The 26,533-nt window shown below is 39.5% G+C and overlaps 1 protein-coding gene across 2 annotated transcripts in view; it reads right to left on the reverse strand.

The window, feature by feature from the left end:
* Window positions 1–2,758: 2,758 nt before the first annotated feature.
* Window positions 2,759–26,533, reverse strand: part of LOC115358840 (growth/differentiation factor 11) — a 28,294-nt gene continuing 4,519 nt past the window's right edge. Inside the window, exons 2-3 of one of the 2 annotated variants that reach the window (XM_030050917.1) lie at window positions 13,401–13,774; window positions 2,759–6,360 (exon numbers count right to left, since the gene is read on the reverse strand). In XM_030050917.1, the coding sequence (XP_029906777.1) occupies window positions 5,983–6,360; window positions 13,401–13,774 (752 nt within the window). In that variant the 3' untranslated portion in view covers window positions 2,759–5,982. Of the gene's footprint in view, window positions 6,364–13,400; window positions 13,775–26,533 lie in introns of both variants that reach the window. The other variant, XM_030050916.1, reaches the window with a different exon arrangement.

The following is a 26,533-nucleotide window of genomic DNA, read 5'->3' on the forward strand; positions in this document are numbered from 1 at the left end:
CTTCTTCCACTGATGTTCATGGTGTGAGTACATATGGAAGTTCTTCTCCTTTATAAAAATCCACTTTTTAACTCATTATTCTCACAATTAGGCATCCTTTTAAAGATTTATCACACTTACTTGCGTTTTTCATTTTCATTTTCATATCCATTATTTACATATGCAGTTTATAGTTTCTGCTGGTGCTTGAAAAAAAAATCCTTTTTATTTGCAAAAAAAGTATTTTAAGTGTCTCTGCTATCCGCCTAACTAAACATCAGTCAATCTCACGTTCAGATACATTCCTTAATCTTTCATATTGATGCTAATCTCTTGAGAATTAAATGGCCTTCTTTCACGGAAACTGTGAAACATGGATTTACAGAAGGCAGTGTGATTAAGGCATCTGTTGCTTCCTATGAGGCTGGGTCTGTTAGAGAGGAACTCCTACAGGGATGGGATGGTCATGGCCCAGGTCTGCTCTCTGATCTGCAGGCCAGCAGAGCAGCGTGCCCTGGCGAGGCATGGAGGGTCAGCCAGGCCCACTGGATTACAGATTACAGTCTGTAGCATAGTCTCGCAGCTCTCTGCTCTGTACCTGACGGAGTGCCAAGACCATGAAAGATTTAGTGACGCCTCTCATCCGTGGGACATGAGAGCAGAGCTGCAGAAGCACTTTCTGACTAAGGTAGACGGTGATTTTATGATCCAAACAAACCGCAAACTAATACAGATGCAGGTTTCAATCTTTAGGCTTCCTCAAAGTAGCCCGTTCTGTCCAAGTAAAATTTCTCATCTGGACACCGCAATGACCTTTTCCTGCCTGACGTGCCTGAAAACTCATAATCCATAACATTATATGTAGTTGTGGGTGGCAGCGATTTATGTGTGTGTGATTTTACTAAATTAAGCAGATTTTCTGCACCATGCCTAAGTTATGCTTCTGCTACTGAATTACTAATAGTATCTAGACTATATCACTACTGCAGCTACTACCTATTAGTACTTTTTGTTACTGCTGATAATTATTACAATTTTCTACAGTGCTTTAAGGGATGTCAAAGATGCAATGGACAACAAAACATGTAGACAAAACACATACTAAAGTGACAAAACTAAGTAGAGACTAAAACTACACATAGAATTAACAGTGAACAAGGTGACCAGTAGATGAAACAGAGGCTATCTGGCACAGATCACGATTAGATTTATTGAAAGGATAGAATGGATAGAATGAAAAAATATAAACAGGCAGCTAAAAGTGTGCTTAATGATCAAGCGCTAATGACTTAGGATGTACCTGAGGGCGTGTATCCATATTGGAGAAAAAAAAAAAAAAGAGATCAATACCTATTCAAAAATATTTTTCTATTCAATGTTTTAGTCATATTCCTTACCCTAAAAATAAATTATTTTCCACTAGGAGAGGATGGAGTAAGCTTATTACATTTAGACCTGGATGAAAAAAAAAACCCTCCAAAATACATTCTTTGCTCTTATTTTGCAGCACAACGGACTGAAAAGTGCAGTATATTCATATTGAGTCTTGATGGTTTTTTAACATCTCAGCAGCTTTGTCCAGCTGCTTTACCCCATCACAACTCAAAACTTCTGTCTCCACAGTTTATTTTATTGTCATGCGAGATTCTTTCATCCCATCAGAGTGTGTGATCTTCCCTGAACAGTTCCCCCCTCTAAACACTGGGCAGTCAGTGAGCCAGACAAAAAGGTGTTACTGATTACTGTGTCCAGCCATTTAAGCTTTTGAGTGCTGCCCCCAATTCACCTTCTTTCTTAACTTTATGGCCATAATTGCCATAAAGCTCCTCCTAAAACACCCCAACCCCCATCCCTCTCTCCTTAGGGCTTTGTGCCATGTCCAATATTCCCATAGCACTGTATTTTATTTACACAATTCTGTGCCTCCATAGTATCGTTTCATTTTTATTTTTATTTATTAAAGAAGTCAAAGTTCATCATGTTAACAGATTTAAGGCTCAGCTGTCAACACTGGCACTCCTCATGTGCCAGAACAATAAAAAAAAAAAAAAAAGATCCATGAGTGTCCTCACCAGTCTATGTAGGACGGGTATGACTGACGATGTGTGTCCGTGCACTTGAGGTGCAGAGGACTGTGTGAATGTTTGTTTATGTCAAGTGAGGATTTGTCAGAAGGTTTATGTCATTGCTGGCATTGGTCGTCTCTAGTTTATACTGGGTGGTCTTTGTCTATTTGCATCCGTAAAAAGCTTAGTTCTCACTCTCGTTTGTCCCCTATTGATTCTCTAAATTAGGTTGATGAGAGGCCCTCCTATCAGGTGGCATATTAATTGGGTCAGGCTGGATCGCATATGAAATCCAAATAATGGCTACCCAAACCAACACTAAACCTTTGTCCTCTGAACGCTCTCTTTCACCAATTAGCCTCAGAGTGAATCTGCTTCCTGTCACCTCTGGTACCCACTTCAGCTTCTCCAGGACTCAGGATGATTAAGCGTGTGTGTGTGTGTGTGTGTGTGCGTGTGTGTGTGTGTGTGTGTGAGAGAGAGAGACACACACACACACACACAGTATTTGTATCAAGGTATGGGAGCAGGCCTAGCTGGACACACAAATCAGACTTGGTAAGAAGTAAACGAATGAATCTCGTAAGCTAAATAAATGATTTATTGTACAAAAGAAAAATGACAGTAAATAAACAACAAAAGGCAAAAAATAACAACTGAACAGTTATTCATATGCACAACCATTAAACTACAAAGTTGGGGTGATTTCTTTTTTTTACTACACAAAGAACAGAGGAAGGAAGGGGGGAAAGTGAGCAAAACATTAGAAGCGGTGAACCTGTCCAAAACATCATAAATGTCAACATTTGGGTAGTTATTTACATAGAGATTTCTTACTCTCATATATTTATATGAAAACACTCTCACACATACCAGTATACAAACACTAAAATTCAAAATGCAACTTCTCCACAGCTTTAACCATAGTTAAGCCATAGTTCTGGGCACAGCTAATTATTTCTTTTGACCACATACATTACCAGAGCCACTAACTTCAGTCATTCTTCCCAACACAGCTGTCAATAACTCAATCTGAACCTGAGAGCAAGGGGACCCTGTGGTTTTCATCTACATTTTTTGGGGGGGAAGGGTGGGGTCGGGTGGGGTGGGGGTGGGGTTCCTCTGGGTTACACGTTTGCACAGATTAATTTATGACAAAAATCTCAAATTAAAAAAGATTTTTAGAAGGCTAAAGTGAGGTAGACATACTTTGAAATGCATTACAACTGATATTAATAAATAGACAATTGACCATTTTTTAAAATTGTTTCCAACCACTGCCCCTACCAGTTCTTTTTTTTCTCCCTTTGAAATGTTCTAGCATAATTCTTGCTATCAAAAAAGTTACAGCACACAACATGTCATCCTCTACTTTGGCTATCAGTCCCTGGATACTCCTCCCATTCTTACATGGGTGCTTTCACTTAAAATACATACAAAGGCAAAACATGTCTATGTAAGACAGTCAACACATTGTTAAAGTCAAAAGGACATAGTCTCTCTAACTTGGTAACAGATTGAAGTTGATGGGCGGGCCATTTCCAGTTAAAGCGTTCTATGTTCATTGATCCAGACACTTATTACACACATGACTTATCACCCAAAGTGGGCAAGGAGGCCTTTTAGGCCGCTGGTATGTCCAGGTTCCAGATTGGATAGAAGTGTGTGAGTGTATGGACAGGCCCCCGCTTCAGACAAAAGTCAGGAAAGCGTGATGGTATCAAAAGAAGTGATAACCTCTCTAGTTTATCCACATGCTTTATCACCAGAAGCTTGAATAGTTTTTTTTTTTTTTTTTTTTTTTTTTTTTTTTTTTATCCTATACTGTACAAGCTCTCTTGTGCTTGGTAAAACACAAACAACACTTCACCTCCTCGCGCCATAAACGTCCCATAGTGCAAAATTTATTGTTGGTAAGGTAGAGTGCCCAAAAAAAGGTTTTTGTACCCCTTTTTAATATATACATATATCATTTATATATAATGTCAGAAGGCTCTTCCTTTATCCAACAGCATAGTGCTTTCGTTTACAACAAAGGGATATCTTTGCTCTGATATCCAGGAGACAAGACAGACTTCAAGCTTACTAATCTACTCTAAGTTCAAGCACTTCCAATATTTTCTCCATGTTGACAAGACAGCTGAGGTTGTGCTGGGGGTGGAGTGGTGCATGGGGGCTTTCCAAAACGCAATCAAAGTAGCTCTCCAAACTAAAACAGAGCGGTTCAGCTGCATTCCCTTGCACGTGTGATGTGGTTTGATGAGATCTATGAAAGGAAGCTGTTGTTATTTCAGTGTACAGTACTGTAGTTAAAGGAGTTTATTTTATTGTTGTTTTTTTTCCTTTGCAGAGGTGGGGTAAGTATTTGTGTGCGGTACATCTGCATATTAAATGATTTTTGTCGAACAAGTATCACTGATAAGAAAAAGTGAGAGAGTGAAGGGACTGGCCTGACAGAAGTAATGCAGCTAATGCTATTTTGCCTTAAATTCATCACATGGACATTAATGTAAACTGTAGAGTGTGTAAACCTCTACGGGTGGTATTATGACAGTTTTCTGGATTACTTTCGACTCATTAAATCTAAACTTAAATCTGAAATACCGGAATCACTCGTCTGTATTCTTGAGCGGAGAAAGGCATCATAATAATAAATAGGGACAGATTTTGCCATCAATCTGTTTTGCTATTACATGCTCAGTCACATTCCTCTTCGAGCTACGAAGCAGTGCATTTTATTTATTGTTTTAAACATTTAACAGAAGCATGGTGTGGAAGGGAAGGCGTTAAAGTGTTTTGTTTTCTCTGCGACATAGAAAGAAAAATTTGCGAATTAAAATGTGATCTGACTAGAAAGTACTTGTCCATCCTTACTGTAGGAGTGCTTCACACAGTGAGTCAACAGGATGACTTCAGAGTGCATTTATGTTACAGTTTTGTTTTAGAACTTAGTGTGCAAGTTAAAACTAACTTTGTTTCCACTATAATATTAGCTACAGCTGTGGAGTGTAAAGAATAGCTATTATTAACAACTTTATTTGTCCACTTTAAAAGATGGAGTACAAAATAGCATAACCTCTTCCCTCTCTCTTCTTTTTCTTTTTGAGTTTTACAAGACTACAAATAAAAGAAGATCAAAGTAACTGTGAAAGGTTTCATGGACACTCGAGAATGTCACACTGAGGTGTTATACATTAATGGAGGGTGTAGGTTTGGTTTTGGATCTCCTTAACAGTTTACATCTCTAGAGCACATCTCTAAACAATTGTCTTAACAAGATTTTGGATTTATCCTAGCAGTATTCATGAGCAAGTAAGGAGTTGTTGTCGCTTTTTTTTTCCTTTTCGCTCATCTGCAGAGTTTTTGTTAAGTGATGGGTTGCAAGATAATATCAATCAGGCCCCTTTCCAAACATCTTTGTGGATCAAATTCCACCATTAAGTGTATCAGCGAAACACAGTATTTCTAACTCCTCACTTAAGGACAGAAATTGCTTTTAAAAAAATATTGTAAATGCTTATGTCTCCTGTTATCTCAATCCACTAACCTGGACATTTCACAAAGATGCCATTGTTTAAAATAAAATAAAATAAAATAAAATCTCGAGAAAAAAAAAAAAAACAACCACAAAACTAACAAACACTTATAACATAGTTTTGTCTCATTTACCGTTTTCTGAAGCTGCTCCGCAAGTACAACCTCTTTGAATCATTCAAAATGTATATCTATTACTCAGTCCTTTTTTGATTCTTATTTCTTTTATAACTTTTTTTTTTTTAATGTTTAGAATAAATTTATTTACCGGAAAAATGGAAGCTCAGTGGGATGTTTTGTGGCTGAGCAAAAGTGAAATCTGGTGCCAGGGGAGAGCTCCATAAGGGTTTTGGGTGGTATGATGCGATGGCGGCTGTACACAAGTGTGCCTCTCCCCTGCAACCTAAGAGCAGCCACATCTATCCACCACCATTCCTGGGATCTTGCCATGGATGATCTGTTGCTTGTCATTGAAGTACAGCATGTTAATTGGGGACATCTTGGTTGGGGTACAGCAAGGCCCCGCGGAGCCTCGAGGGTTGGCGTGCTGCACCAGGTGGGTGTGCGGGTATTTCTGCATAAACATGTACTCGCACTGGCCAGAACAGTAGTTGGCTTTGTAGCGTTTGGGGGCAATGATCCAGTCCCAGCCGAATGCCTCAAAATCCACCGTGAGGGGGTAGCGACAGCAGCGAGACTCGGTGGAGTGCTCGTCACAGTCCAGGCCGAGGTTTCTCCGAGAACGTTTGGTCGTCTCAAGAACTTTCACTTCCAGGAACGGCTGCTGGAATCAGGGGGAGGAGAGGCGACAGAGAGAGAGAAGTGGTTAAAGAGAACGCTAGTAGCAAGAAAGACTAGGCATGTAAAAGCAGTCATGCAGGACAGTGTTAATATTGTCACCAGCATTCAGGTTTCATTCTAAAATTACTTATAAGACACTGCCAGTCAAAATAATAATAATAATAATAATAATACTAAAGTGTGCATTTCTAGCTCTACTGGGATTGGACCAATTTATTTCCCTACAACACTGATGTTACATGCTATCAGACAGTATTAACTGTTAACACTGAAAGTGGACAGCAAATGAAGCCTCTCCTGACTTATTGACAAGACTATAAATGTATGATATACTGGAGATGCTTTATTCATCCCTCAAAGGGAAATTTTCTTTTTGCCCACTGGTTGGGCCAAAGGGTCAGCCTCCCAGTGTCAGCCTCAACCTCATGCGGGCCACACAGCTGCCCTGAGCATTTCAAAACTATGGGACATTTTAAATTGTCTAGATAAACTACTGATTCTACTGGGGAAACTGCCAAATGTTATGGGGAAAACCGAGCAAACTATCATCATCTCTGAAAAGAAAACGTTACTGTTAACAGGAGGTGTGTGCACATTAATAATCAGGATGGTTTGTCATTTTCATTGCAAGGACAAAATATTTTTCATTGTGTTTTGTTTGTGCAAGGAGAAGGGAATCTGTGTGTTCTGAGCCTGGAGGCAGTGAAAAAGCCACTCAAAAGTGCACTCACAAACACACAGGCACACACACACATACACACATAAATTCAGCTGATCTACGCAGTAATTAGGACACCCTGTTGGCCCAAATGTGCTGTTTGTTATGTATGGCATGGATGTAGGACAAATACATCTATTCAGAGATCAATTCAGACACCCGCTACCCCTACCTGAAAACTCTCACTGAACTTTTACTGGAACTGACCATAATAGCTTGTGTAACATTAATGACTTTATATACCAATGTACAGATAAAAACAATATTCTGGTACTCTAATTTCAACCTCTCCAAACAGCTAAGGATGTTGAGAGAAATTTTACCACTGTGTGACAGAAAATAAATTCTTCCTTACTTGCACACTGTATAATCCATTTAAAAAATATGTAAAATAATCCCTGAGAAAACATAAGGGAAATAACCATTTTGTCCTGGACCGTGGCACTGTCTGAGCATGCAGAAACAAGTTAACACTTTCAGCCACTGTGCATATATTTCCCCAACAGATTGCCCCATCTGTTGCCTTATTTAAAGTCATTCTGGTATTTGATCATAATATGGCCAAACTTTAATGAGGAGTAAAAAGTGATGCATTTGTAAGTGCAAGAAAAAAGGGTTTGAAACCACTGATCTCAAAATGTGGTTTCTTCAAGCAGTTCAATTACTCACTCTTACTGATAAGTTTGCTATTGCCATAAGTCAAATTACTTGTATATATGAGTTAATTTCACACCAATTTCAAATATACAAACTAGTGTAAAGCTTTTTAAATGTCTACAGAACATGCTTGATTTGTAAACAGTATGATAGGCTTCCAAACTGAACTGTTCAACTTGTAGGTAGATTTTATGTAAAATGTACAGGGACACATCTTCAATATTAAACAAAATTTTGTTTAACAGCTATAGCTCTGGCAACACATGTGATTAATCTCTCACCATGCGTGGGAGGTACTAATTCAGCTGTGAATTAATTGATATGAAATCCAGTTATAATATACTTGCTACTGGCTTCTTATTTTTTTCAATACTAAACTCCAAATGGTTGCTCATCTGATTAGTTACAGCAGTACACTAAGTAAAAACCATTCAACCACAGACGTCCAGGGGTTCCCAGTCCTGCTGTTTCTGTGTCCTACCAGCTACTTAACTGCATTCATCCTGACTCTCAGCTCCCATTTAGTTTATGATTAGACAGCTAAAATAAAAACCAACAGGTCTCTGATGCAACGCAGCCCTGAACCATAATTACTTAAAGGACCATACCAAAGATTTTGCACATTTAGTGTCATATCTACAAAATGTATGTATACTTCACATTTCTGCTAATCTTTTGTCAGAGCAATTAGTCATATTTTAGAGCGCCAGCATAATTTTTCCTGCCTTTTATTCAGCCATTGGTTTCCATTCATTCCACTACAATATGAAAATGAACTCGTCCACATTAGTTTTCCTAAAAGCAGCAGCACTGTTGAGTTTTGAGATGTGAAATTGTCTCTCTGCCAGAATATAGTCCTGAGGAAATGTTTACATCACGAATTATCAGTTCTGCGGTTTATGAACGGTGACAACTTCATTGGTTGCAAATGCAGAATGTTATAATGAAGGTGTTTCAACCAAAAATTCAAATTTGAAAGACAATATTTTTTTGATCATATGCTGTGAAATATTTACCAACCTCAACATGATTTGAAAATGGTTTGTCACAACGGAAATTGTAGTAAGACAGTCACAATCACTGGGCTGGTACTTTAAACTTTGGCTTTGACTTGGGTGCACCTCACATCAGCTTCGGTGCACCTCGAGTAACTTTTGAGAGCGGCAGTCCTGTGCAGTGGCAGCTTAATGACTGACTGGATGGCCAAGTTACAAGCAGCTACAGAAATCATGTGCTCAGTTTCAGTGTTCAAGGCTGTTTTCATAAGCGTAGTTCCTTCAAACTAATCTTACAAATGACTGTAGTGATATTTTAAAGCTCCTTAATCAGTACCTCAACATCAAATCACTCAGTCATTAAACAACCGTTAACATCAATAGTAGAAATCTAATATTAACTGTGCACAAGATAAAGCCAAAGTTGAAACAGTGGCCATCTATAATTCTTCTCAGGCATTGTGAGCAACAGATTACCCTTAAACGACAGCATTTTGCTCAGATTACTGCAATGAAACAAGATTTTACCTATTATGAAACTACTGATGTACTTTTTTTCGTGCATTTACTTAGAATGTCTCAGAAATATTTCATTGTCACTGTACAAGTAAATGCATGGTGCCAGAAAAAACAAATATGTTTATGCATTTATTGTAATGGTTAAAGTATTAACCATTCAGTGTTTTCTTAATCAGTGTGGTTATTTTTTCCACTGTAATAATTTCGAGGTCTCCTAATGATGTGCTGCAGCATTTGATAAAATCTGAGGAATAAGGCCCTTAAGAGTCTTAGATAGTAATTAATAATATAAGCATGATGAAAATCAGAATCCATTACTGTCACAAAAGTAGTGCAATGTAAGACTTGAATATCCCTTTAGTATTCACAGTCAAACTTGCCATTTCTAACATCTCTGGTATCAGCAGTGCTCTACATGCTTGGTTTGATCCGTGACCCGGGAGGTCATCTGCAGGCTACCATAACCTTGACCTTTGGGCAACGCAAGAGGATCAAATATTTTACTTCATCATGTTTATTTTACAAAGCCTTCCTCTCCCCACAGTGATTCCAGCTGGGCTTGAGCACAGTTTTGTGTGACGCATTCAAAAGAGGAAATAAGCCGAAAGGCCATAGGGGTGAGACCATGTCAGCTTGGGCTTTAGGGCTTTTGTTGTAGAAAAAAGGCCCAGAGGATCAGGGAGAAGGGGAGTTTGACTCTTTCTTTGCTTGTTGTGTTTTGCTTTATTTTTGTACACATGCCTCTGTCTCTGATCTTTTCTTTTTTTCCCCTAAAGAATAACAATGCATACTGCTGTGTGCTCAGAGTGCAGCGATTTATTGGCCAAGACACCAGAGCTGACCTCTGATACGTGTTGTGAAGATCTGACCCAAATGGCCACTTAGTAAACATTTGGTGTTGCTTAACTGGGATGAGTGGCCTACATAATTCAGACATAGATGTTGTATATAACCGTTAGTGCCAAGTTACGCCGGGGTTGCAAACTAGATTAATGGTTCACAAATGGCTCTGCTTTGAGACCGAAATTTGACCTCATCCATCAAGTCACATCAATTATCTTCAATAGCAAAACATAAACATAGTTATTCTTCACTGGAAAAATCATCTAAGCAAACATGTAGGGCCAGGACAAGCCATTGTAAACTTGGTCATTTGTAGCTTTTCAGGAAAAGACTAACACTATAAACTGGTAAAATCTTAGTCACAGAGTTTAAGGCCTAACATGGGACTAAATGGTCCACTGAATAGTGATGTGAAAACCAGGCCTTGGGCGTGTCCAAACCTGTGATCCCTAGATTGTAATGACGCAGACTACACTGAGGTTTGGAACATCTGTATGCTACAATCTGAATACCAGTTTAGTATTTTCAATGCACTGTTTTTACTTGTTTGAATCTTCTCAAGCAAAGGCCATTTACTGGAGCATGTGTTTGTTGGCATTATTTTTAAATACTGATTTAGCCAAAGTGTGGGATTATAAAGGGCCAAGCTGTGATAAATTATTCAAATCAAATACAAGATTCATAGTTTTTTCACCATCACTGGGGAAGAAAAACAGCCTTGCTGAGCTGTCAGCCACAAAACATCTATACAGTTGTGCTAGTTGTTGCAAAACAGCTAATCTTGAAGATGCTGTAGCTATCAGCGGCCTTATGTGTAAACAATGGCTATAGAGAGGTCAAAGCTCCAGCAACACTTGTAGCTCATAGAACTGCTTTATTGTTGGACCAGCATGTTTCAGCTTGTGGCCTTCATCACGTTGGTCTTCAAACAGGTTGGTCCAGCAAGAGGCCACAAGCCAAAACCTGTTAGTCTAACAATAAATTTGTTCTATCTATTACAGGTGTTGCTGGAGGTTTGACCTCTTTCAACTTTCTCTCTTGTTGTGTTAGAAGCCCATACACTTAATTTGTCAACCACTTGCACTGGGCAGTGAAATAAGAGGCTGATTTCTTAAATGCCCTGCCTCATGAACCCTGAACGTCACATGTTACAAGTGTTTGCAATAACATGAAATGCAGCTCCACCAGTTTACTTAAATGCTGTCCTGCCGCTTGCTTGAGACATCTCAAAACTTGGATCTTCTGTTATTAACTGTAGGAAGTAGAACAAATACAGATAAGCTTGTGTTTTAATATAATCAATTAAAGCTGCATTTGGCAAGTTTGCACACTGACAGCAAGGAGGTCACTGTGGGTACATTTACTGTCTAGAAATCATGGATTGTGTCGTTAGTGAACTGCTCACTCCAGCCCTATATTTTTCCTTCTTAGCAGCTGGTTTAGGTTGTATGTGGTTAAGAAAATCTTTTCACAGCTAATTCGGCTTATTTGGTGAGTCAAGCTTTCTCTCATCATTCTCTCAACAATTATCCACACACTTTATTACTGCTATATATGAGTTTGCTGTATTTTCTTCATATCAATTCATCACTTCATATGCACGGAGAAGGCTTCCCACCTTGACTATACCCAACACCAAAATTAAAGTTGGGTAGTTAGTTGGCATCTCAGTTACAGGGAGGGGATGATCTTCACCTCTATAGCCTCACTTTGTGATTTAGTTTGGCAATACAGGTGTAGTTTTAAATTATGGTACGTCATCACTGCTTTGCCCCTCCTGTGCCAAATTCACAGACTTTGGCATTAGATTGTATTTATTGCTCATGTGGATTTTCTGGTGTTTGATGATTTAGTTAAGTAATGTCGCCATCACTTCTTACTATTTTTTGATTTCTTTCATATTCATAATGCATGAGGTGCTACACAATATTGCAATGCCTTTTGGGTGGGGTGGGGGGCACATCTACTCAGCAATTTATACATTTAACAAAGTGTCCATACGTTTCTGTCTAGCTATTTTGTGGTCATTCACAAAGTTTCATATGATCCCCATGATGTATTTCACAATTTGCAACGAAAAATAAAAAGCTTGAGTATAAACATTACCAAATAAAATGGCATTACAAGGGCCAGCTTCAGTTTTGTTGGCTCACTTGCTGACTTGATAAACTAAGCTTGTATGGGCCTATATAGTATAATCACAAGCTAGGTATCCTTAGCAAATTCAGGCTACATAATTCTGACTTCATTTTATTCTAGTCCTAGGTGTGTACTACCAGCTGATATGCATGTGGCAGCAGTAGCTTCAAGGTTGGAGAACCAGACTCGTAATTGGAAAGTTGCCAAGTTTGTATCTCAGTCTGCATAGGAAAATCTGGGCAGATAAAGTGAATGAGTAATGCATTCATCAACAGTAGAAAACTGGTTGTACTGGGCAGCTTGCAAGTGTGAAAGCCTGTAACTGTGTGAGTGTGAAGCAAGGCGTTGCTGAGAAACAGCATGCATGTTCAGACAGTCCTCTCTGTATAAATAAAGGCTATCAGTGGAATGGCTCCTGTTCTTTAATGTGTGTTTTGAAAATGAGGACTCCTCAGCACTAATAAGCATTACCTGCAAAGCGCCAAAGACCCTGGTCAGCCTCTTTTTTGTCTTTAGTCTATGACATTCCCAGCAATCACAGTAACCACAAAAACATTCAGTGACCTTTGTGATCGTCTGATGGAAATATAAACAGGCTTAAATGTGAAAGGAGATGTTTTTCTCTACAACAGAACAACCTTTTCTCTGTATTGTGTATTGTCGGGTTGAAAATGGTTACAAGATTAATGATAAAACCTTAAGTTTAGATTTTGAAACCTGTTACCATAATAAAGGTGCTGCAGATCATTGTCAGGTAAACTTCTATCACCTTGTCAGAGTGGTGGTATCACAAGCCAAGATCCAGTGATGGAGAAACACCAGACTAAATTTCAAGTTTGATAGCACAGGAAAAGGCTGATGTACTGATTTGTTTTGTTTTGTTTTTTGAGAGGTTTTTTGTTAGTGGTGAAAGAGTTTCACAACTCAAATTAGAACAATATCACTTCCAGAGATTCAATTCCAGCTCAGTTCAGGAGTAGGATAGTTTGATAAGTCTGTTTTTTTTTGTTTTGTTTTTTTCAACCACAGGGTTTTTATCGCCCTCTTTTGACCTGAATATCAACTGATATCCACATTATCTGAGCTGTGATGGAATTGATTCCTCTGTCTAAATCCCCAAGTCCCCGGGACAGGTCTGAGGGTCCTTACCAGCCCCTCCTCCCCAGGTCTCAGCGAGGTAACTGCCAGGTCGTTGCCGCTCTCATCAAAGGCGTTGATGTCGATTCCCCAGTTGGTGTGGGGCTGTTTGAACCAGTTCTGCAGCACGTGCTTAAAGTCAATACTTTGCCAGTGGCCCACTCTGGAGTTGAGCTCTATCTTCAGCGAGCGGATGCGGATGTGGCGGCTGCCCTGCTCCGTGACGGGCTTGAGTCGCAGGATTTGCAGGTAGACAGTTGAGGTCTGCTGAAGTGGTCGCAGGTAAACCCACAGCTGGGCCTTCAGCACCTTGGTAAACATCAGCTTGGGGCTGAACTTGAAGAAGCAGCAGCTGGGCTTCCCATCCACCTGGACCAGCGGCTCCGCTGCAAATAGAGGAGAAACATATTAATATGTCATCATGATCCTAATATAAGTAATACATTGCATTTACTCTTGTTATGGAAACACAGAAACAAAACTCTTTGAGTCACACCATCAAAAACTTGGTGTCAGAATCCAAAAGTTAATCTGGTTCAGATCAAGTTTTGATCTTGGCTTATCATCCAATCTGTGCTAGCATTGTATTTTGAATTCATAATAAACATAAATTTGAAGTGGTAATCCTCATCATTTTATTTTGGTGCCGTCTTTGGTGATAAGGGTCGTTTTTGTGGTGCTTCTGCCCAGCACTTCCCTGAGTTCACTTGTCAGTCACTCAGTGTGTCGAGTGATGACTTTTCCCCTGGATTCTCTGTTGGTGGACCAGACACAGCAAGCGCACCATCTCAACAGCCTGGTGTAGGATAAGCCTCTGTTTTGTTAAATCAGTCATCAACAGAGAGTAGCCAAACATTTATTAAGGTGAAAATGTCACCAATTATTACTGTCATTTTTAAATTAAATAAAATATCTTGGTGGCAACCAGCTCCACCTGACTAATTCCAAATATTCCAGACTATGTACAGGTGTGTTTATGTCTAAAGGATTGTATTCCATGGGATCAACAGTGTTGCAACTTTTCCACTAAATGCTACATTACAATAAAACACCATGTGGGAGGAACAAATGAAACAGAGGCAGATGCTCAAGTATTCCCTCAAGGAATCAAAAAATTCAAAAACATGAAGTTATAAAAACAATCATATCATATCAGGCCAGCTTACTGAAAAGGATCCCATGTAAGATAACCACATGAGTGCATTTGAAGATAAAATGAATTTACTCCGAAAGAGTTGTGTTAAGAGCTGAGTAAATTATTGGTACAGCAAATCATGGTCAGTGGTGAAGGTATACATGTTTATGCAATATTAAAACCAAAAAGGCTTTTAACACCTTTTTTTTTGAGAGAGAGAGAGAGAGGTTTGGAATCCCTTCTTCTAAGGAAACGCTTGAGCAACCTTTATCCAAAGATCACCCAACTACAATGCACACATTTTTGCACACCAAAAGCTCTGCAGAATTCCAGCCCTGTCTATTTTTCTTAATCACAACACACTATTTTATCTTATGTATGCAGTTTATTTCTTCCAATAAATGGTGTCTGTATATAGAACACAGTCATTAGAGAAACTTAGCACTGCTAAATGTGTCACGGGAGTTGTTCAGTCTGTAGTTTAGTGGAACACTCTCACTATGGTCAACAGATGGAAGGTTAGTTGTTTTACACATACAGTTACAATTGGCCGTTTGTGTTTGTATAATACAGGTATCTAAAGTATGAATGAAACTAAAATACAAACCCAGAGGTATTTTGGATTTTGTAATGATTTAATATGATCACAGTTTGGTCCCACTTCAGCTGCTGTATAATATTGGCTCCGCAAACTAAAAAATGTAGTTTCTCCAAATGTATCGTAACACACTGGTGCCTTAAGTGACTTTCTGGGTAAGCTGAGCTGATATCCCACCCTCTGTTTCACTGGTTGTATTTTCAGCATCCACAGGAAGGCCACTGGTTATCACATGTGCACATGATCGAAACTGCAAGGGGAATGGTTTCATATTAAGACCAGGGTATTTGCCTCTCTAAAAAATAGTTTTCTTTACAGTCGTTTTGCCAATTCAGTCAGGTTAGATTGTGATTACATCAAGGTTGGAAGAACAGATACATTTGCATATAAACACGAGGATCAGTAATGGTGGCCAGCGGCCAGATGGTAACCTTAGATTCCCCTGGGTCAATCATAATGAAATGGTTTAGGCTACCTTAGAATAAACAATATTAAAACATCTAAAGTTTATACTAGCTGACACTGCTAGAAATATATCTGGGGTCTGGATTAGGGCTTATGTCAAAGGACACAAGGAGTGTCTTAAAATAGGCAGATTTATTCCTGTCATGATCCTCAGCCCAGGGTATTTCTATGATTTGCACCACATGTCAAATCTGCACAGTGGTTCATTTACATAGACCTCCATCTGAAATAATGACATCCATCCATTGCATTCATACATTCATTTCCATGTAAAGCATTCATTTATTAAGGGAAATTTATTCTGTCTCTATCTGGCATAATAATGTGCCAACTGAGTACAACAGAATATTTAATCTCCTCATTTTCAGTGAGCATATTTGATAGTGCAACTCAAGATTTTAACCAAATAAAGCATTGCTTACTCTCATTTATCTTAGAGAGAAGTGTTGTTGTTGCTTCATTTAAAAAAAAAAAACAAAAAAAAACAGCATGGACCTGTCAATCATTGCTAAATCTGAGGTTGCTCAGGCAACCTGCAAATGCTTCCTGGGTCAAAAGGTTATTTGGCACCTCAGCCTAGTTAAGAAATGGGATCAGGGGTCAAAACCGTCAGCCTTTTTACATCTCCGGGGTGCTGGGGAGGGGCAGTCCTAATAGCCAGATTGAGTTTGAAGGTCAAGGTCGACCCTATGGCAATGGTAATATGTCTTTCTTCACAACACTCCTTTTTACCAGAGAATCATTTGAAATTGCTGAAACACAACAGAACTGAATCAGCCACAATTTGTTTTTGTTTTGATTAGGGTGGAGACTCTCCAGCCAATAGTGAATTGTTTATCAAACCTCAATTGACCAGGACAGAACACTGCACAGGACTGTTTTTTACACTAAACAAGTGTTGTAATTGAATTATGGGCATGCATAGAGGGATATGAATTCATTGAGGTACAGATGGACTATCCATTAGAAGAGTCCAGGCGAACATTGAATAAGGGCCAAGCCAGGGACAGACGTGGTCCTTCAGCCTGTATTTCCAGGGACAGTCATTAGTGAGTGTAAATTATACAGTGTCTCACGCTGGACAAACAATATGTCAATGTTCCTTTTGGTGGGTTGCTGGGGTCACAGCAATTAACGTGGGTGGTGTTGTGTTTGCTCATCAGCAACAAACTGGGAATGAATGATTCTGCAGTTTACTTGGGGTTTACTTGCGATTACTATTTGTTTTTGTTTTTATCAGCACAGCCTTGGATAGATGTACACCAGCTATGCCTTTGCAAACAGTTTTTTATTCCTTTCATTAAGGTCTTGAACAAGAAACAACCCATCAAACGCTGCAAAGCTGAAACAGTCCACTTTCACAAGGAGAGGCCTGCCATGAGCACCAGCCCTCTAAAGAAGGAGTAATCTGAGAAGCAAGGTCTATACACCATGATCCAGTTAGGACCCCAGTTATTAAACACACATGCACAACATATGAGCTACGTCATGCTAAACAATGACTGCATTGATAGTTAAAATCAATTTGTGCATTTATAGATCCTGTAAGTGGACAAGTAAGTGGCAAGCCATGGCGTATGCATGCCTACAGCTTAATTACACCCTATATCTTGGCAGAGTGTTCCACTGGTGCTAAATGAGCAAGGCTAGCTTGTAAAGATCAACTAAACCAATGGGACACTTAATCCCCCACCTGAACATGCTTTGCTCCTACTGCCATGGTGTATTACTGATGAATAGAGTTAAGAATTTTACTGCCTACAGGGTGCAGTAACATTATTATGGCTTAATTTCCGGGAGAATTTACTTTGTTATACCTCAGGGCTGTAACACTTTCATTTTAAACCTGGAGTGGGAATGGAAATTCAGGTTTTGCATACAGCACCACCTACTGGAGCAAAAATGCTTGCTGCTCTCCTCAGTGTGGTCAAGCTGAAGGTGAAGATACCAACTTCTCACTTTAGGAAAACTCCTCTTGTTTTCCTTAAAAGGAAAACAAGGACAGAGCCCATGTTTTTTCCAAAGGAAACAGGCTTGTTTGGTTTTCCTTCTCATGTTTCCACTGTGCTCCATTATTACAGCAGCTTATTTCCCTATGGTATAATTGCAGCATATGCAGCACATGAATTTTACTGCCAACACACAGCAGGCCTGCAGGTGAGACTATTGAACATCTGGTTGACTCCCTGGGTACCTGTGTCCCATAGTTAGCCCAAGGCCTTCTATATGCTCGTGTAAGGGGAAACTTATAGAGTATAAGGGTTTATTCACAATGCCATCTGTCCATTCCAATACCACTGAGGCTATTTCAAAGTGAACCACTTTTTAAAAGTGAAGCACAGTAACAATACCATGTGGTACATGAGACTGTAACCAGTTAAACTAAACTGTGAGACCAAGGAAGCTGGGCTATAATTATTATAATAATATGTTTATCCTAAAGTTTACCTACATCCTGTATGATATCTGAAAATGGGACATTACAGTTTGTTATTTTAAATAGACATTAACATATCTCTGACTTAATCAACAGCACACTAAAGACAGAAAATATGTAATAGTCATACTGAGATGACAAGCTTTGTGTTTGGTCTGATAAAGGTTGTATCTGTGCTGGCAGACAGGCTGCTTGCTTCTTACACTTCCCATCACTCAACTTCAGTAGTAATGAGCAAACTCACCATATTCCCAACAATGATAAGTTACCCAACAATAATCAATACAGCTAATGTGCAAGCATATGGGAACATGGCAGTTCACATAATAGGCAAAACAAGAAAATGGACTCAGCTGTCTTTGTAGCCTAAGATGTAGATCTCAGATTAGGGTCTGTTCAGACAGCATTTTGTCAAATAGCAGACAGCAAAGTTTTAAATAAATAAATAAATATGTTGGGTCTTCTGTTTATGGGGATATACTGTGACAGGATTTTATGAAGTAATTATAGTTTGTCAACAGTTGGACTACAGCTATGGACCCTGAGTTTCCTGTGGATTTTTATTTACTTATGGCTTTGAAAAAATGACCTTCATAATCATATCCAGCTCAGAACTTCTAAGAACTTTCATCAGATTGTACTATTTTATCAAAACTCATGAAAGATACCAGTGTGTGTATGTGGGCTGTGTATACATGTGCAGTAACATATGCCAATCAGGTGAAAATACGCTGCTACAATGGGGTGGGGAGAGAAATGGTCATCTATTGTTAATGTCCAAATGGATAATGCATAATGGTATAAACCTAGATAGGGCTTTCATTTGCATATATATCTATATTTTCTTTTCTTAATGGGAAATGCAAATGTGCCATTTTGTGGCGAGTGTGTGTTTGGGAGCCTTAGTGTTGAATAAATGTGACTCTAGGGTATCCCCACGCACCTCAGCATATTAATCATCGTGACACGTTCACGACCCTTCTAATAAGACAGGGGCCACAGTGCACCCCCTCAAACATCCCATCCCACCCCAGCCCCACTCCCTCTTTGTCTCTTGGCCAGTCCCAAGGGAGAGAGGAGGGTGGTGGGGGAGGCAGGGCTCGAGCTGGGGACGGAGGGGGGTGCGAAGTTAGACCCCCTCATTCAGAACCCCTCCCTTGGGACAACGGCAGGCACAAGACTCCTATTAGGACTGAGCACAGTAGCCCCCCAGGAGCAACAAAAGACACCTCCTAATGCTCCCTGTTCTAGCTCAGTGAACACACACACACACACAAACATACAACCACACATATACACACACAACATACACACAGGCCCCAAACTGACCGTCTTCAGAGCGGAGATAGGAAGCTTAGGATAATAATATAAATATGAGAATTGTGACCAGAGGAACATGCAGAGGCTGCGGGACCGGGGCGGAGAGAGATAAAGAGTGAGCGTGCAGTGAACTGCAATAAGGTGGACAGCTGGACAGCAGGAAGCATGCTGGGGTCTCACAGTGTGTGTTTGTGCGCGTTCACACATACATTCAAGAGGTTAATGGCAAGGGAACATTTTCTGCATCGACTGTTTTCCAAAATGCAGCCGATTCTCAAACTTTTTTCTCATTTAAAAAAATATTTCCTAAGTAGCTATGTAAAATCAAGACAAAGAAAAATGAAGAAGTCAGTGTAACATGCCTGAGTTTACTTAATGTTCTGTTTTAATGAAATATCAACAGCACTGCAAGAGAAAACACATCTTCTATTAAAGGGTCATACATACAAGTGAGCAGAGTCTATTCCTGTGAAAACCCTCCTTTTTTCCCCTTTAGGTTTTAGAATCATATCCCTATGATTCCTTAGTTAGTAGTGGTAAAAGATAAAGAAAGGCAGTTTAATTTTCCAAAATCTAGAGGTAAAATGCTGCCGTTCATTCTGAAGATGGTGCTGAGTAATGTAAATACACTGACAAAAACTGAAGCGAGCTACACGTGAGCCATGTGGAGCTTTTATCTGCTGGTAGTTCTTTCTTATTCCAAGAAAAGCCATGATTTGTGCAGTAATATGAATATCACTAAATATAATCATTGATATAATCAATACAATCATCAGATACCTATAATATCATTAACTTGTTCCATTCTTTAAGTCTTCCACTATGAAAGCAACACTGATCTGCCATGTTGTTATTAAGCCCTGCAGTGGAATTTGCATTTAATGTTAATTAGAAGAGGGTTTTGGTTTTTTTTTTAAGTCTTCTTTACACATTTGTCTATGCTTATTTTTCCCACATGTATATTTTCATCAGTTGCTGCAATCCATAGCAAACTTCAGGTCCCCAGAATAATGCACCTCAACAAAGGTGTCCGTACAAACTAAATTATCTTTGCCCACACATCTCTGAAGTGGCTGTGTGCCTGCTTCAACCTGTCTGTCTATCAGCCGAATCATCCATCCAGCTGGCAGCTAACACAGTCAAAACGTACAGTGAATTGCTCGTCCAAAACTAAACGGCACAAAAGTTTTTTTTTTTTTCTGTATCATGTTTCGACATGACACCTGAAATTCATCTAAAATGTCCTGCAGCAAACAAGTGTGTCAGTTCGCCCGATTCTCCATGGCATTCAGTTTGGTGGTAACCGTGGAATACGATTATTGTGTGAGAAAATGGCTGAAGCCAGGGGCAAGAAAATGACTGCAAAGATTTGTTTTCTTTGCAGGGATGTAGAGGTGATTGATGGACAAAGGAAGGAAGAGAATAAACAGGGACGGGTCTTTTGACAAAAAGTAAACAAGCCTGTTTTGAGGATAAAGTGAGCACTTCAGCCCATTACTCTTTAAAATACTCTTTATGCTTATTTAGGCATTATTTAGTTAACGGTAACCTCAAACTCATTCAGATGTAACACCGCCAGTTTCCTCATTTGCAAGCTGGCCATATGTCACTGAGTGTGCTGATAATGTGCTGTGTGTTTAACTGAGGCAGGGTCCCCCAAACCTAAGATGGCCATGGTTATCATAGCTGAAAAGCAAAATAAATACTGTTTACTAGTTACCATGATTAATCAATTCAATACAACTTAAATTTATATATAATAGGATAAAGATCTACCAGAGCTCCCTCCTGAATATCCAACAAGATAAACAGGTACCTGAGCCATGAACTGGAATTGGAGCCATGACATGGTTGTGCATCATAGAAATCAATCAATTTGTTCCACGTATATTGATACTTATATTATTATGACTGATCAGTATGTATGTAGATAGATTATGTAGATAGTGCTCTTAGGCATTTACCTTGTACTGATAAAGGTCTACTGCAAATAAATACTGTAGTTTAATACTCACAAGTTTATCTGTGATCACACTCCCATAGTTTGATTGTTCCTAATTGATCATTTGTGTTTCAGCTAAGATGCACACACGCAATGAGTCCAGTTTGCATCACACACTGATAACTTGTAAATCAAGGTACAGAGATCATAGGGAAAAATCAGATACTACTATGTTATGCTATTCCTACTATGATGAAAAGTTGAATAAACAGTTTATCAAAATGTACCTGTAAAAAAATTCCATGAAATATCAGTCAAAAGACAGAAAAGCAGCTGCATTAAATGCTGTGTCATAAGCATTACTGCTGTCTCTCCTTTCCCAGGTCAAATATAAATGACCACTGCTACTCCATCATATTTCTGTGAATGGGAGCCTAACATAACAAGTGATGAAAGGCAGACAGGACGAGGAGGCAAGTATCAAGGAGAAGTATCAAGTGGGATTGAAAGAATAATACAAAACATAAGAAGCCGATTAAAGTAAATGCAACCACTTCCTCTCTTGAGTTTATTTAAAGCTCACAGCAATTCGTCACAGAGCGGTGACCGACAGGCACAGAAGCTCAGCTGCAGCTCTGAATCAGAAAAAAAAAAAAAAAAAACGTAGCCTGTAAAGCCCTTCACAGGACATGAAACTTGAACAAGCTGTTTGCTTTTGCAGAGATAGGTACTGTATCGGTGTAAACTTTTCAAGTCCAATGACCTGCAGTGGGAAGTTCACAGTTGAGAAATTTCATCAAAAGGTTTGGTTTGACGGCAATGGACTCTCGCTTCTGAGCTTTATTGGTCATGTCGGTTTCATTTGCATTGTTGCTTAATTTGCCGAGGCAAATTATATCTATAAATTACAGTTCACCAACCCAGCTGTCTCAGAGAACAACCAATTATCACCTTATTTTACAGGTTTTATTATCATGACCCTTTTTTATGGGACGTGGTTACATTACAGTTTCATGTGATCATATGATATGAACCATTGCACTCAATTACTTGTTACACGACACATCATGTAACAATGCCGCAGGCTTAGCAACAGATATTAAATGAAGGTGCCTTGTTCATGTCTTTGGTATGTGTCTGTTCAGCAGCTGCAGGAAGGAATGAGGCAAACAGTGAAAACAAAACTAAGGGGGCAACACATTTTAGTGCACATCCACAGAACTGAGCCCACACCTGAATCAGCCACTCAAAGAATTATCTGAGACCCGCTCCATGAATTTACATCACACCACATCACCAAAACAAGCCTCTGAGCCTACTGTCACAGTTTATTATTATGGACCTACAGCCATAATGAGACACCCCCTGCCCCAAAATCTTAATTCATGACATGACATGGCATAAAAACTTATTTATCTAGCTAGTGATCACATAGCATGCTTTTTCTCTGGAAATGTCTTCAGCCAACTAATTTCCTACTTTACAATCATGCAAACAAAACAATTACCAGTACACTGAGCAAATGATATTTCCAAAATCCTTTGACATGCATGTTTATTTTCTGACATAGTTGCATCTATACTCAAATTTGTCATAAAAACAACATGAGCCATGCTTGCTCTAGACATAAAGAAAGAGTAGCATTGCATAGTGGCTTCAAGCTACTATGTATTCAGACAGCAAATAAGGAGAAACTCATTTAACATGAATTTAATTGCTTTGATCGTTTGGAAAATAAGGAACTGAAACTGTCGTGGTAACGTACACATTTAATGACACAGCAGGATGCAGCCAGGGTGATAATCACATTCAATATAATTAATGAATAATGAATTATTTTGTTTGACCTCTTCCTTCCTTGACTTGTAAGTGCAGAAGCATGAGACAGTGTTGTTAAGTTAAAACTATGCCTCAGCATTACTTACTTCCATTCTGTCATGTTTGTGTTGTAATCCTTTTGCCTCAGGCTTGGAAAAAGGCAGGACTAAGTCTTGTGTGGGAAATGTAGCCTTTATAAACTTTATGTGCACACATAATTGGCCAGTGTTACAGGACACAAATACCCAATTAATTTTTTTCCCACCAAAAATACTTTGTAGGTTGAGAAACTTGCACGCACCTGGATGCAGACCCACAGGAGACTGATTGGCTTTCATTTATTTATCAGTCAAAATTCGCACTTATTGTTGTCATCTTAAGCGAACAGCTCTTTGCTTCAGTTTACATACAGAGACGGCACATTCATCTTGTTGTTCGCCTCTTTCCATTGACTTTGCATGCATTTGCTCTGTTCCACATCTTTTTGCATTCAAGCTGTGGCTGGTAAGCCTGTTTTCTTGACACATCTGGTCATCTGGTTCTAGCAGTGCAACAAAGCTTAAACAAGCATGTCATTCCAGCACAGGAGACAATGAGGAGTGTGCCAATCCAAGCTAAACAGACAAATAAATCAATACACTTAATGTGTCCAAAACTGCCTGGTCTGATACCACAACAGTCCTGTTCAGTCCACACACTTGAACAACCAGTCATGCAGGTTTCAGGCTTTTTTTTTTTTTTTTTAATTTCTCCTTAAAACTCATCCTTGGCAAGTTACTACACACACTCTCTCTCACTCACACACACACACACACACACAGACCAGTAATGACTGACATCAATCAAATGTCAAATACTTCAAAAACGTCTAATACTTCTTCCTCAAAGTCTTTCTGCTTGCCTACACTTGGCTTTTAAAAAACCCCAAGGCACACTGTAGCCACCCAAACCTCTCAGGGCCTCAGCCAAGCGTTTTCACTTAAAACAAAGTGAGTGTGATCACATCTTGCCAACCAGAGTTGCTCCCCCCACCTCTACCCCCTTTTCTTCTGAAGTCTTTCCCTTTATACTATTTGCTTGGTGATTTCTCTACAACATGAAAGTATCTATCTTTCCCTCTGCGGGGTTCTGTATTTCCCTCTGTGCTGTACAGTACATAAATCAAACTTGGCTCCTGTCCCTGAAGAACATTTAGACATTTGGCCAGTGTGCTTTCCATAACTTCCATAAAGGACTTCCTGAGGTGATGTGGTCACGGCAAGCAGAAATGCAACCACAGGTGATGAATAGAGCAAGAAGATGCTCTCATTTACAACAGAAAAGAGGCTAATTAAATTTTCATGTGGATAATCATGAGGTAATTCACTGTTAGCTGCGCATCTTTCGAACACAGCGGTTTTCCTCGCGGGATGCAACATTATGCCCATGCAGCATTTCCTTTGCTTAAATGCCTTTTTAGAATTAATGGACTCTTCCATAAACAGATCCGCAGCTCCTCACACACGACCACACACACACACACACTGAATGCATCCATCAATAATTATCCCCTCAATGATCTCCATTTTATCTTCTCTCTCCTCTCCCCTCCTCCTCGTGCTTCTACGATGGGCTTAATTACTGGTGTGAAGTAATTATTTCCTTTATTAGTGAAACGTAACATCTGTTTCAGGTCTTTTTAATTGTACCTATAAAATCCTTCCATGATTTCTGTCCCTTTAGGATAGGACTGGGCTGCTTGTTGCTCCCTGTGGACTCACTCCCTTCTAGCCCTCCACCCCCTTTATACCCACAGCATGGGCTGCAGTGCACCTAACTCGATCACAGTCTCTGAATTCCTTTTAACAAGCAATGAGGAGCTCACAAGTGGAAACACACACAAGCAGTGAAAAGCAACGCACTCAGGTGGTCTTTATTACTAAGACATTTATAATCCAAAGAAACTCACAATGTTCTTTGTCACACAGCGATGCACTTTTCGAATTGACATTAATGCAGCCATACGTGCGCACTCAAGACTGCTTGGTGCTGTATTTTTGGGAAAGCATGCATTAAATTCCAAAGCAAAAAAAAAAAAAAAAAAAAAAACAAATTCCCAAACGCCTAGAAAAAAAAAAAAGAATGGCCAGTGAGTGAGTGGTACATGGGAGCGTGGGAATAGGGGAAGGAGGGTGGAAGGAGTGAGATTCCTGAGGTCCTGGGGAAATTTTGTCCCTGTATTAATAGACTTTGGTCCCTTTGAAATTTTATTAGCCATAAAGTTGACAGCGTGTTGTGCAATTTCTACAGTCCTACAGAACTTTCTTAACTTTTTACTTCTTTTTAAACAAACCGGTTGGGTCTGAGGTGTCCAAACAATTCATCACCAAAGTTTATCTTTCCCTTGAATTCCCTCAAACTGATGCGAGCAACCAAACAGGGAGAACAGGTGTCATCGTCAAACAGAGACCTCCATGGAATGAATAAATCTATAAAAACCTCACATAGTCATCAACTTCCAGCAAACACTGGCCAGTGGGTTGAAGACAGTCCGACTTCTGCGGGTCTGTCCTTTTAGCGCTCTCCCTCTTAATTTTTATGGTTCCTGCACCTTCAGGAAATGACCCTTTTATAGGGTCAACACTATAAAAGACTTGTTTTTTTGTGGGAGTGGTTAGTGGATGTGTGTGTGTATGTGTGTGTGTGTGTGTGTGTGTGTGGTGGGGGGTAAGTGTTCAAGTTACTACCGGTTCGTCTTTGCTGCCAAAGAAAGAGACCCGATGAGGTTAATAGTCTCCTCTTCCAATATATCACATAGCTGTGAACTCTGTGACCCTTTTTGTCAATAGGAGAACTTTTCTCTGGAGTGTGTGTGTGTGTGTGTGTGTGTGTGTGAGTGTGAGTGTGAGTCTGTGTGTGTGTGTGTGTGTGTGTGTGTGTGTGTGTGTGTGTGTGTGTGTGTGTGTGTGTGTGTGTGTGTGTGTGTGTGCGCGCGTGTAACTGCCACTATGTGTCTGCATGTGTCCATGTGCAGAAATGTACATCCATACCTCTATATGTGTAATGTACGTTTTTCCATATTTCAGCATGCTCTTGTACTCTATGTGCCTAGTCTTAATGGGATTACATAATAATATCAGTATGGTGCTGCCTTATGTTTCATACAGCCAGCATGGACAATAGTTCAGCTAACTGATAGGGCATGAGGAAATGAACAAAAGTGGATGCTCTACATTATCATCCACTATCACATCTTAATCTGAGTAAAGTCCGTAATAATGGATTCCATTTAAAGTGTAGTTCTTCCTTGCAAATAGACAGTGATCTCATTTATGTTTTGGGCATGCCGGCCTGTATTCTACTTAAGTAAAACTTAAAAATGGAGAAGAGGCAGGGATTGAGGGTAAGCGAGTGCTGCTCTCTACTGGATTGTCTGCCACTGGGCAATCTC

This window comes from Myripristis murdjan, chromosome 5 (genome assembly GCF_902150065.1).
Source record: "Myripristis murdjan chromosome 5, fMyrMur1.1, whole genome shotgun sequence".
Taxonomy (NCBI): domain Eukaryota; kingdom Metazoa; phylum Chordata; class Actinopteri; order Holocentriformes; family Holocentridae; genus Myripristis; species Myripristis murdjan.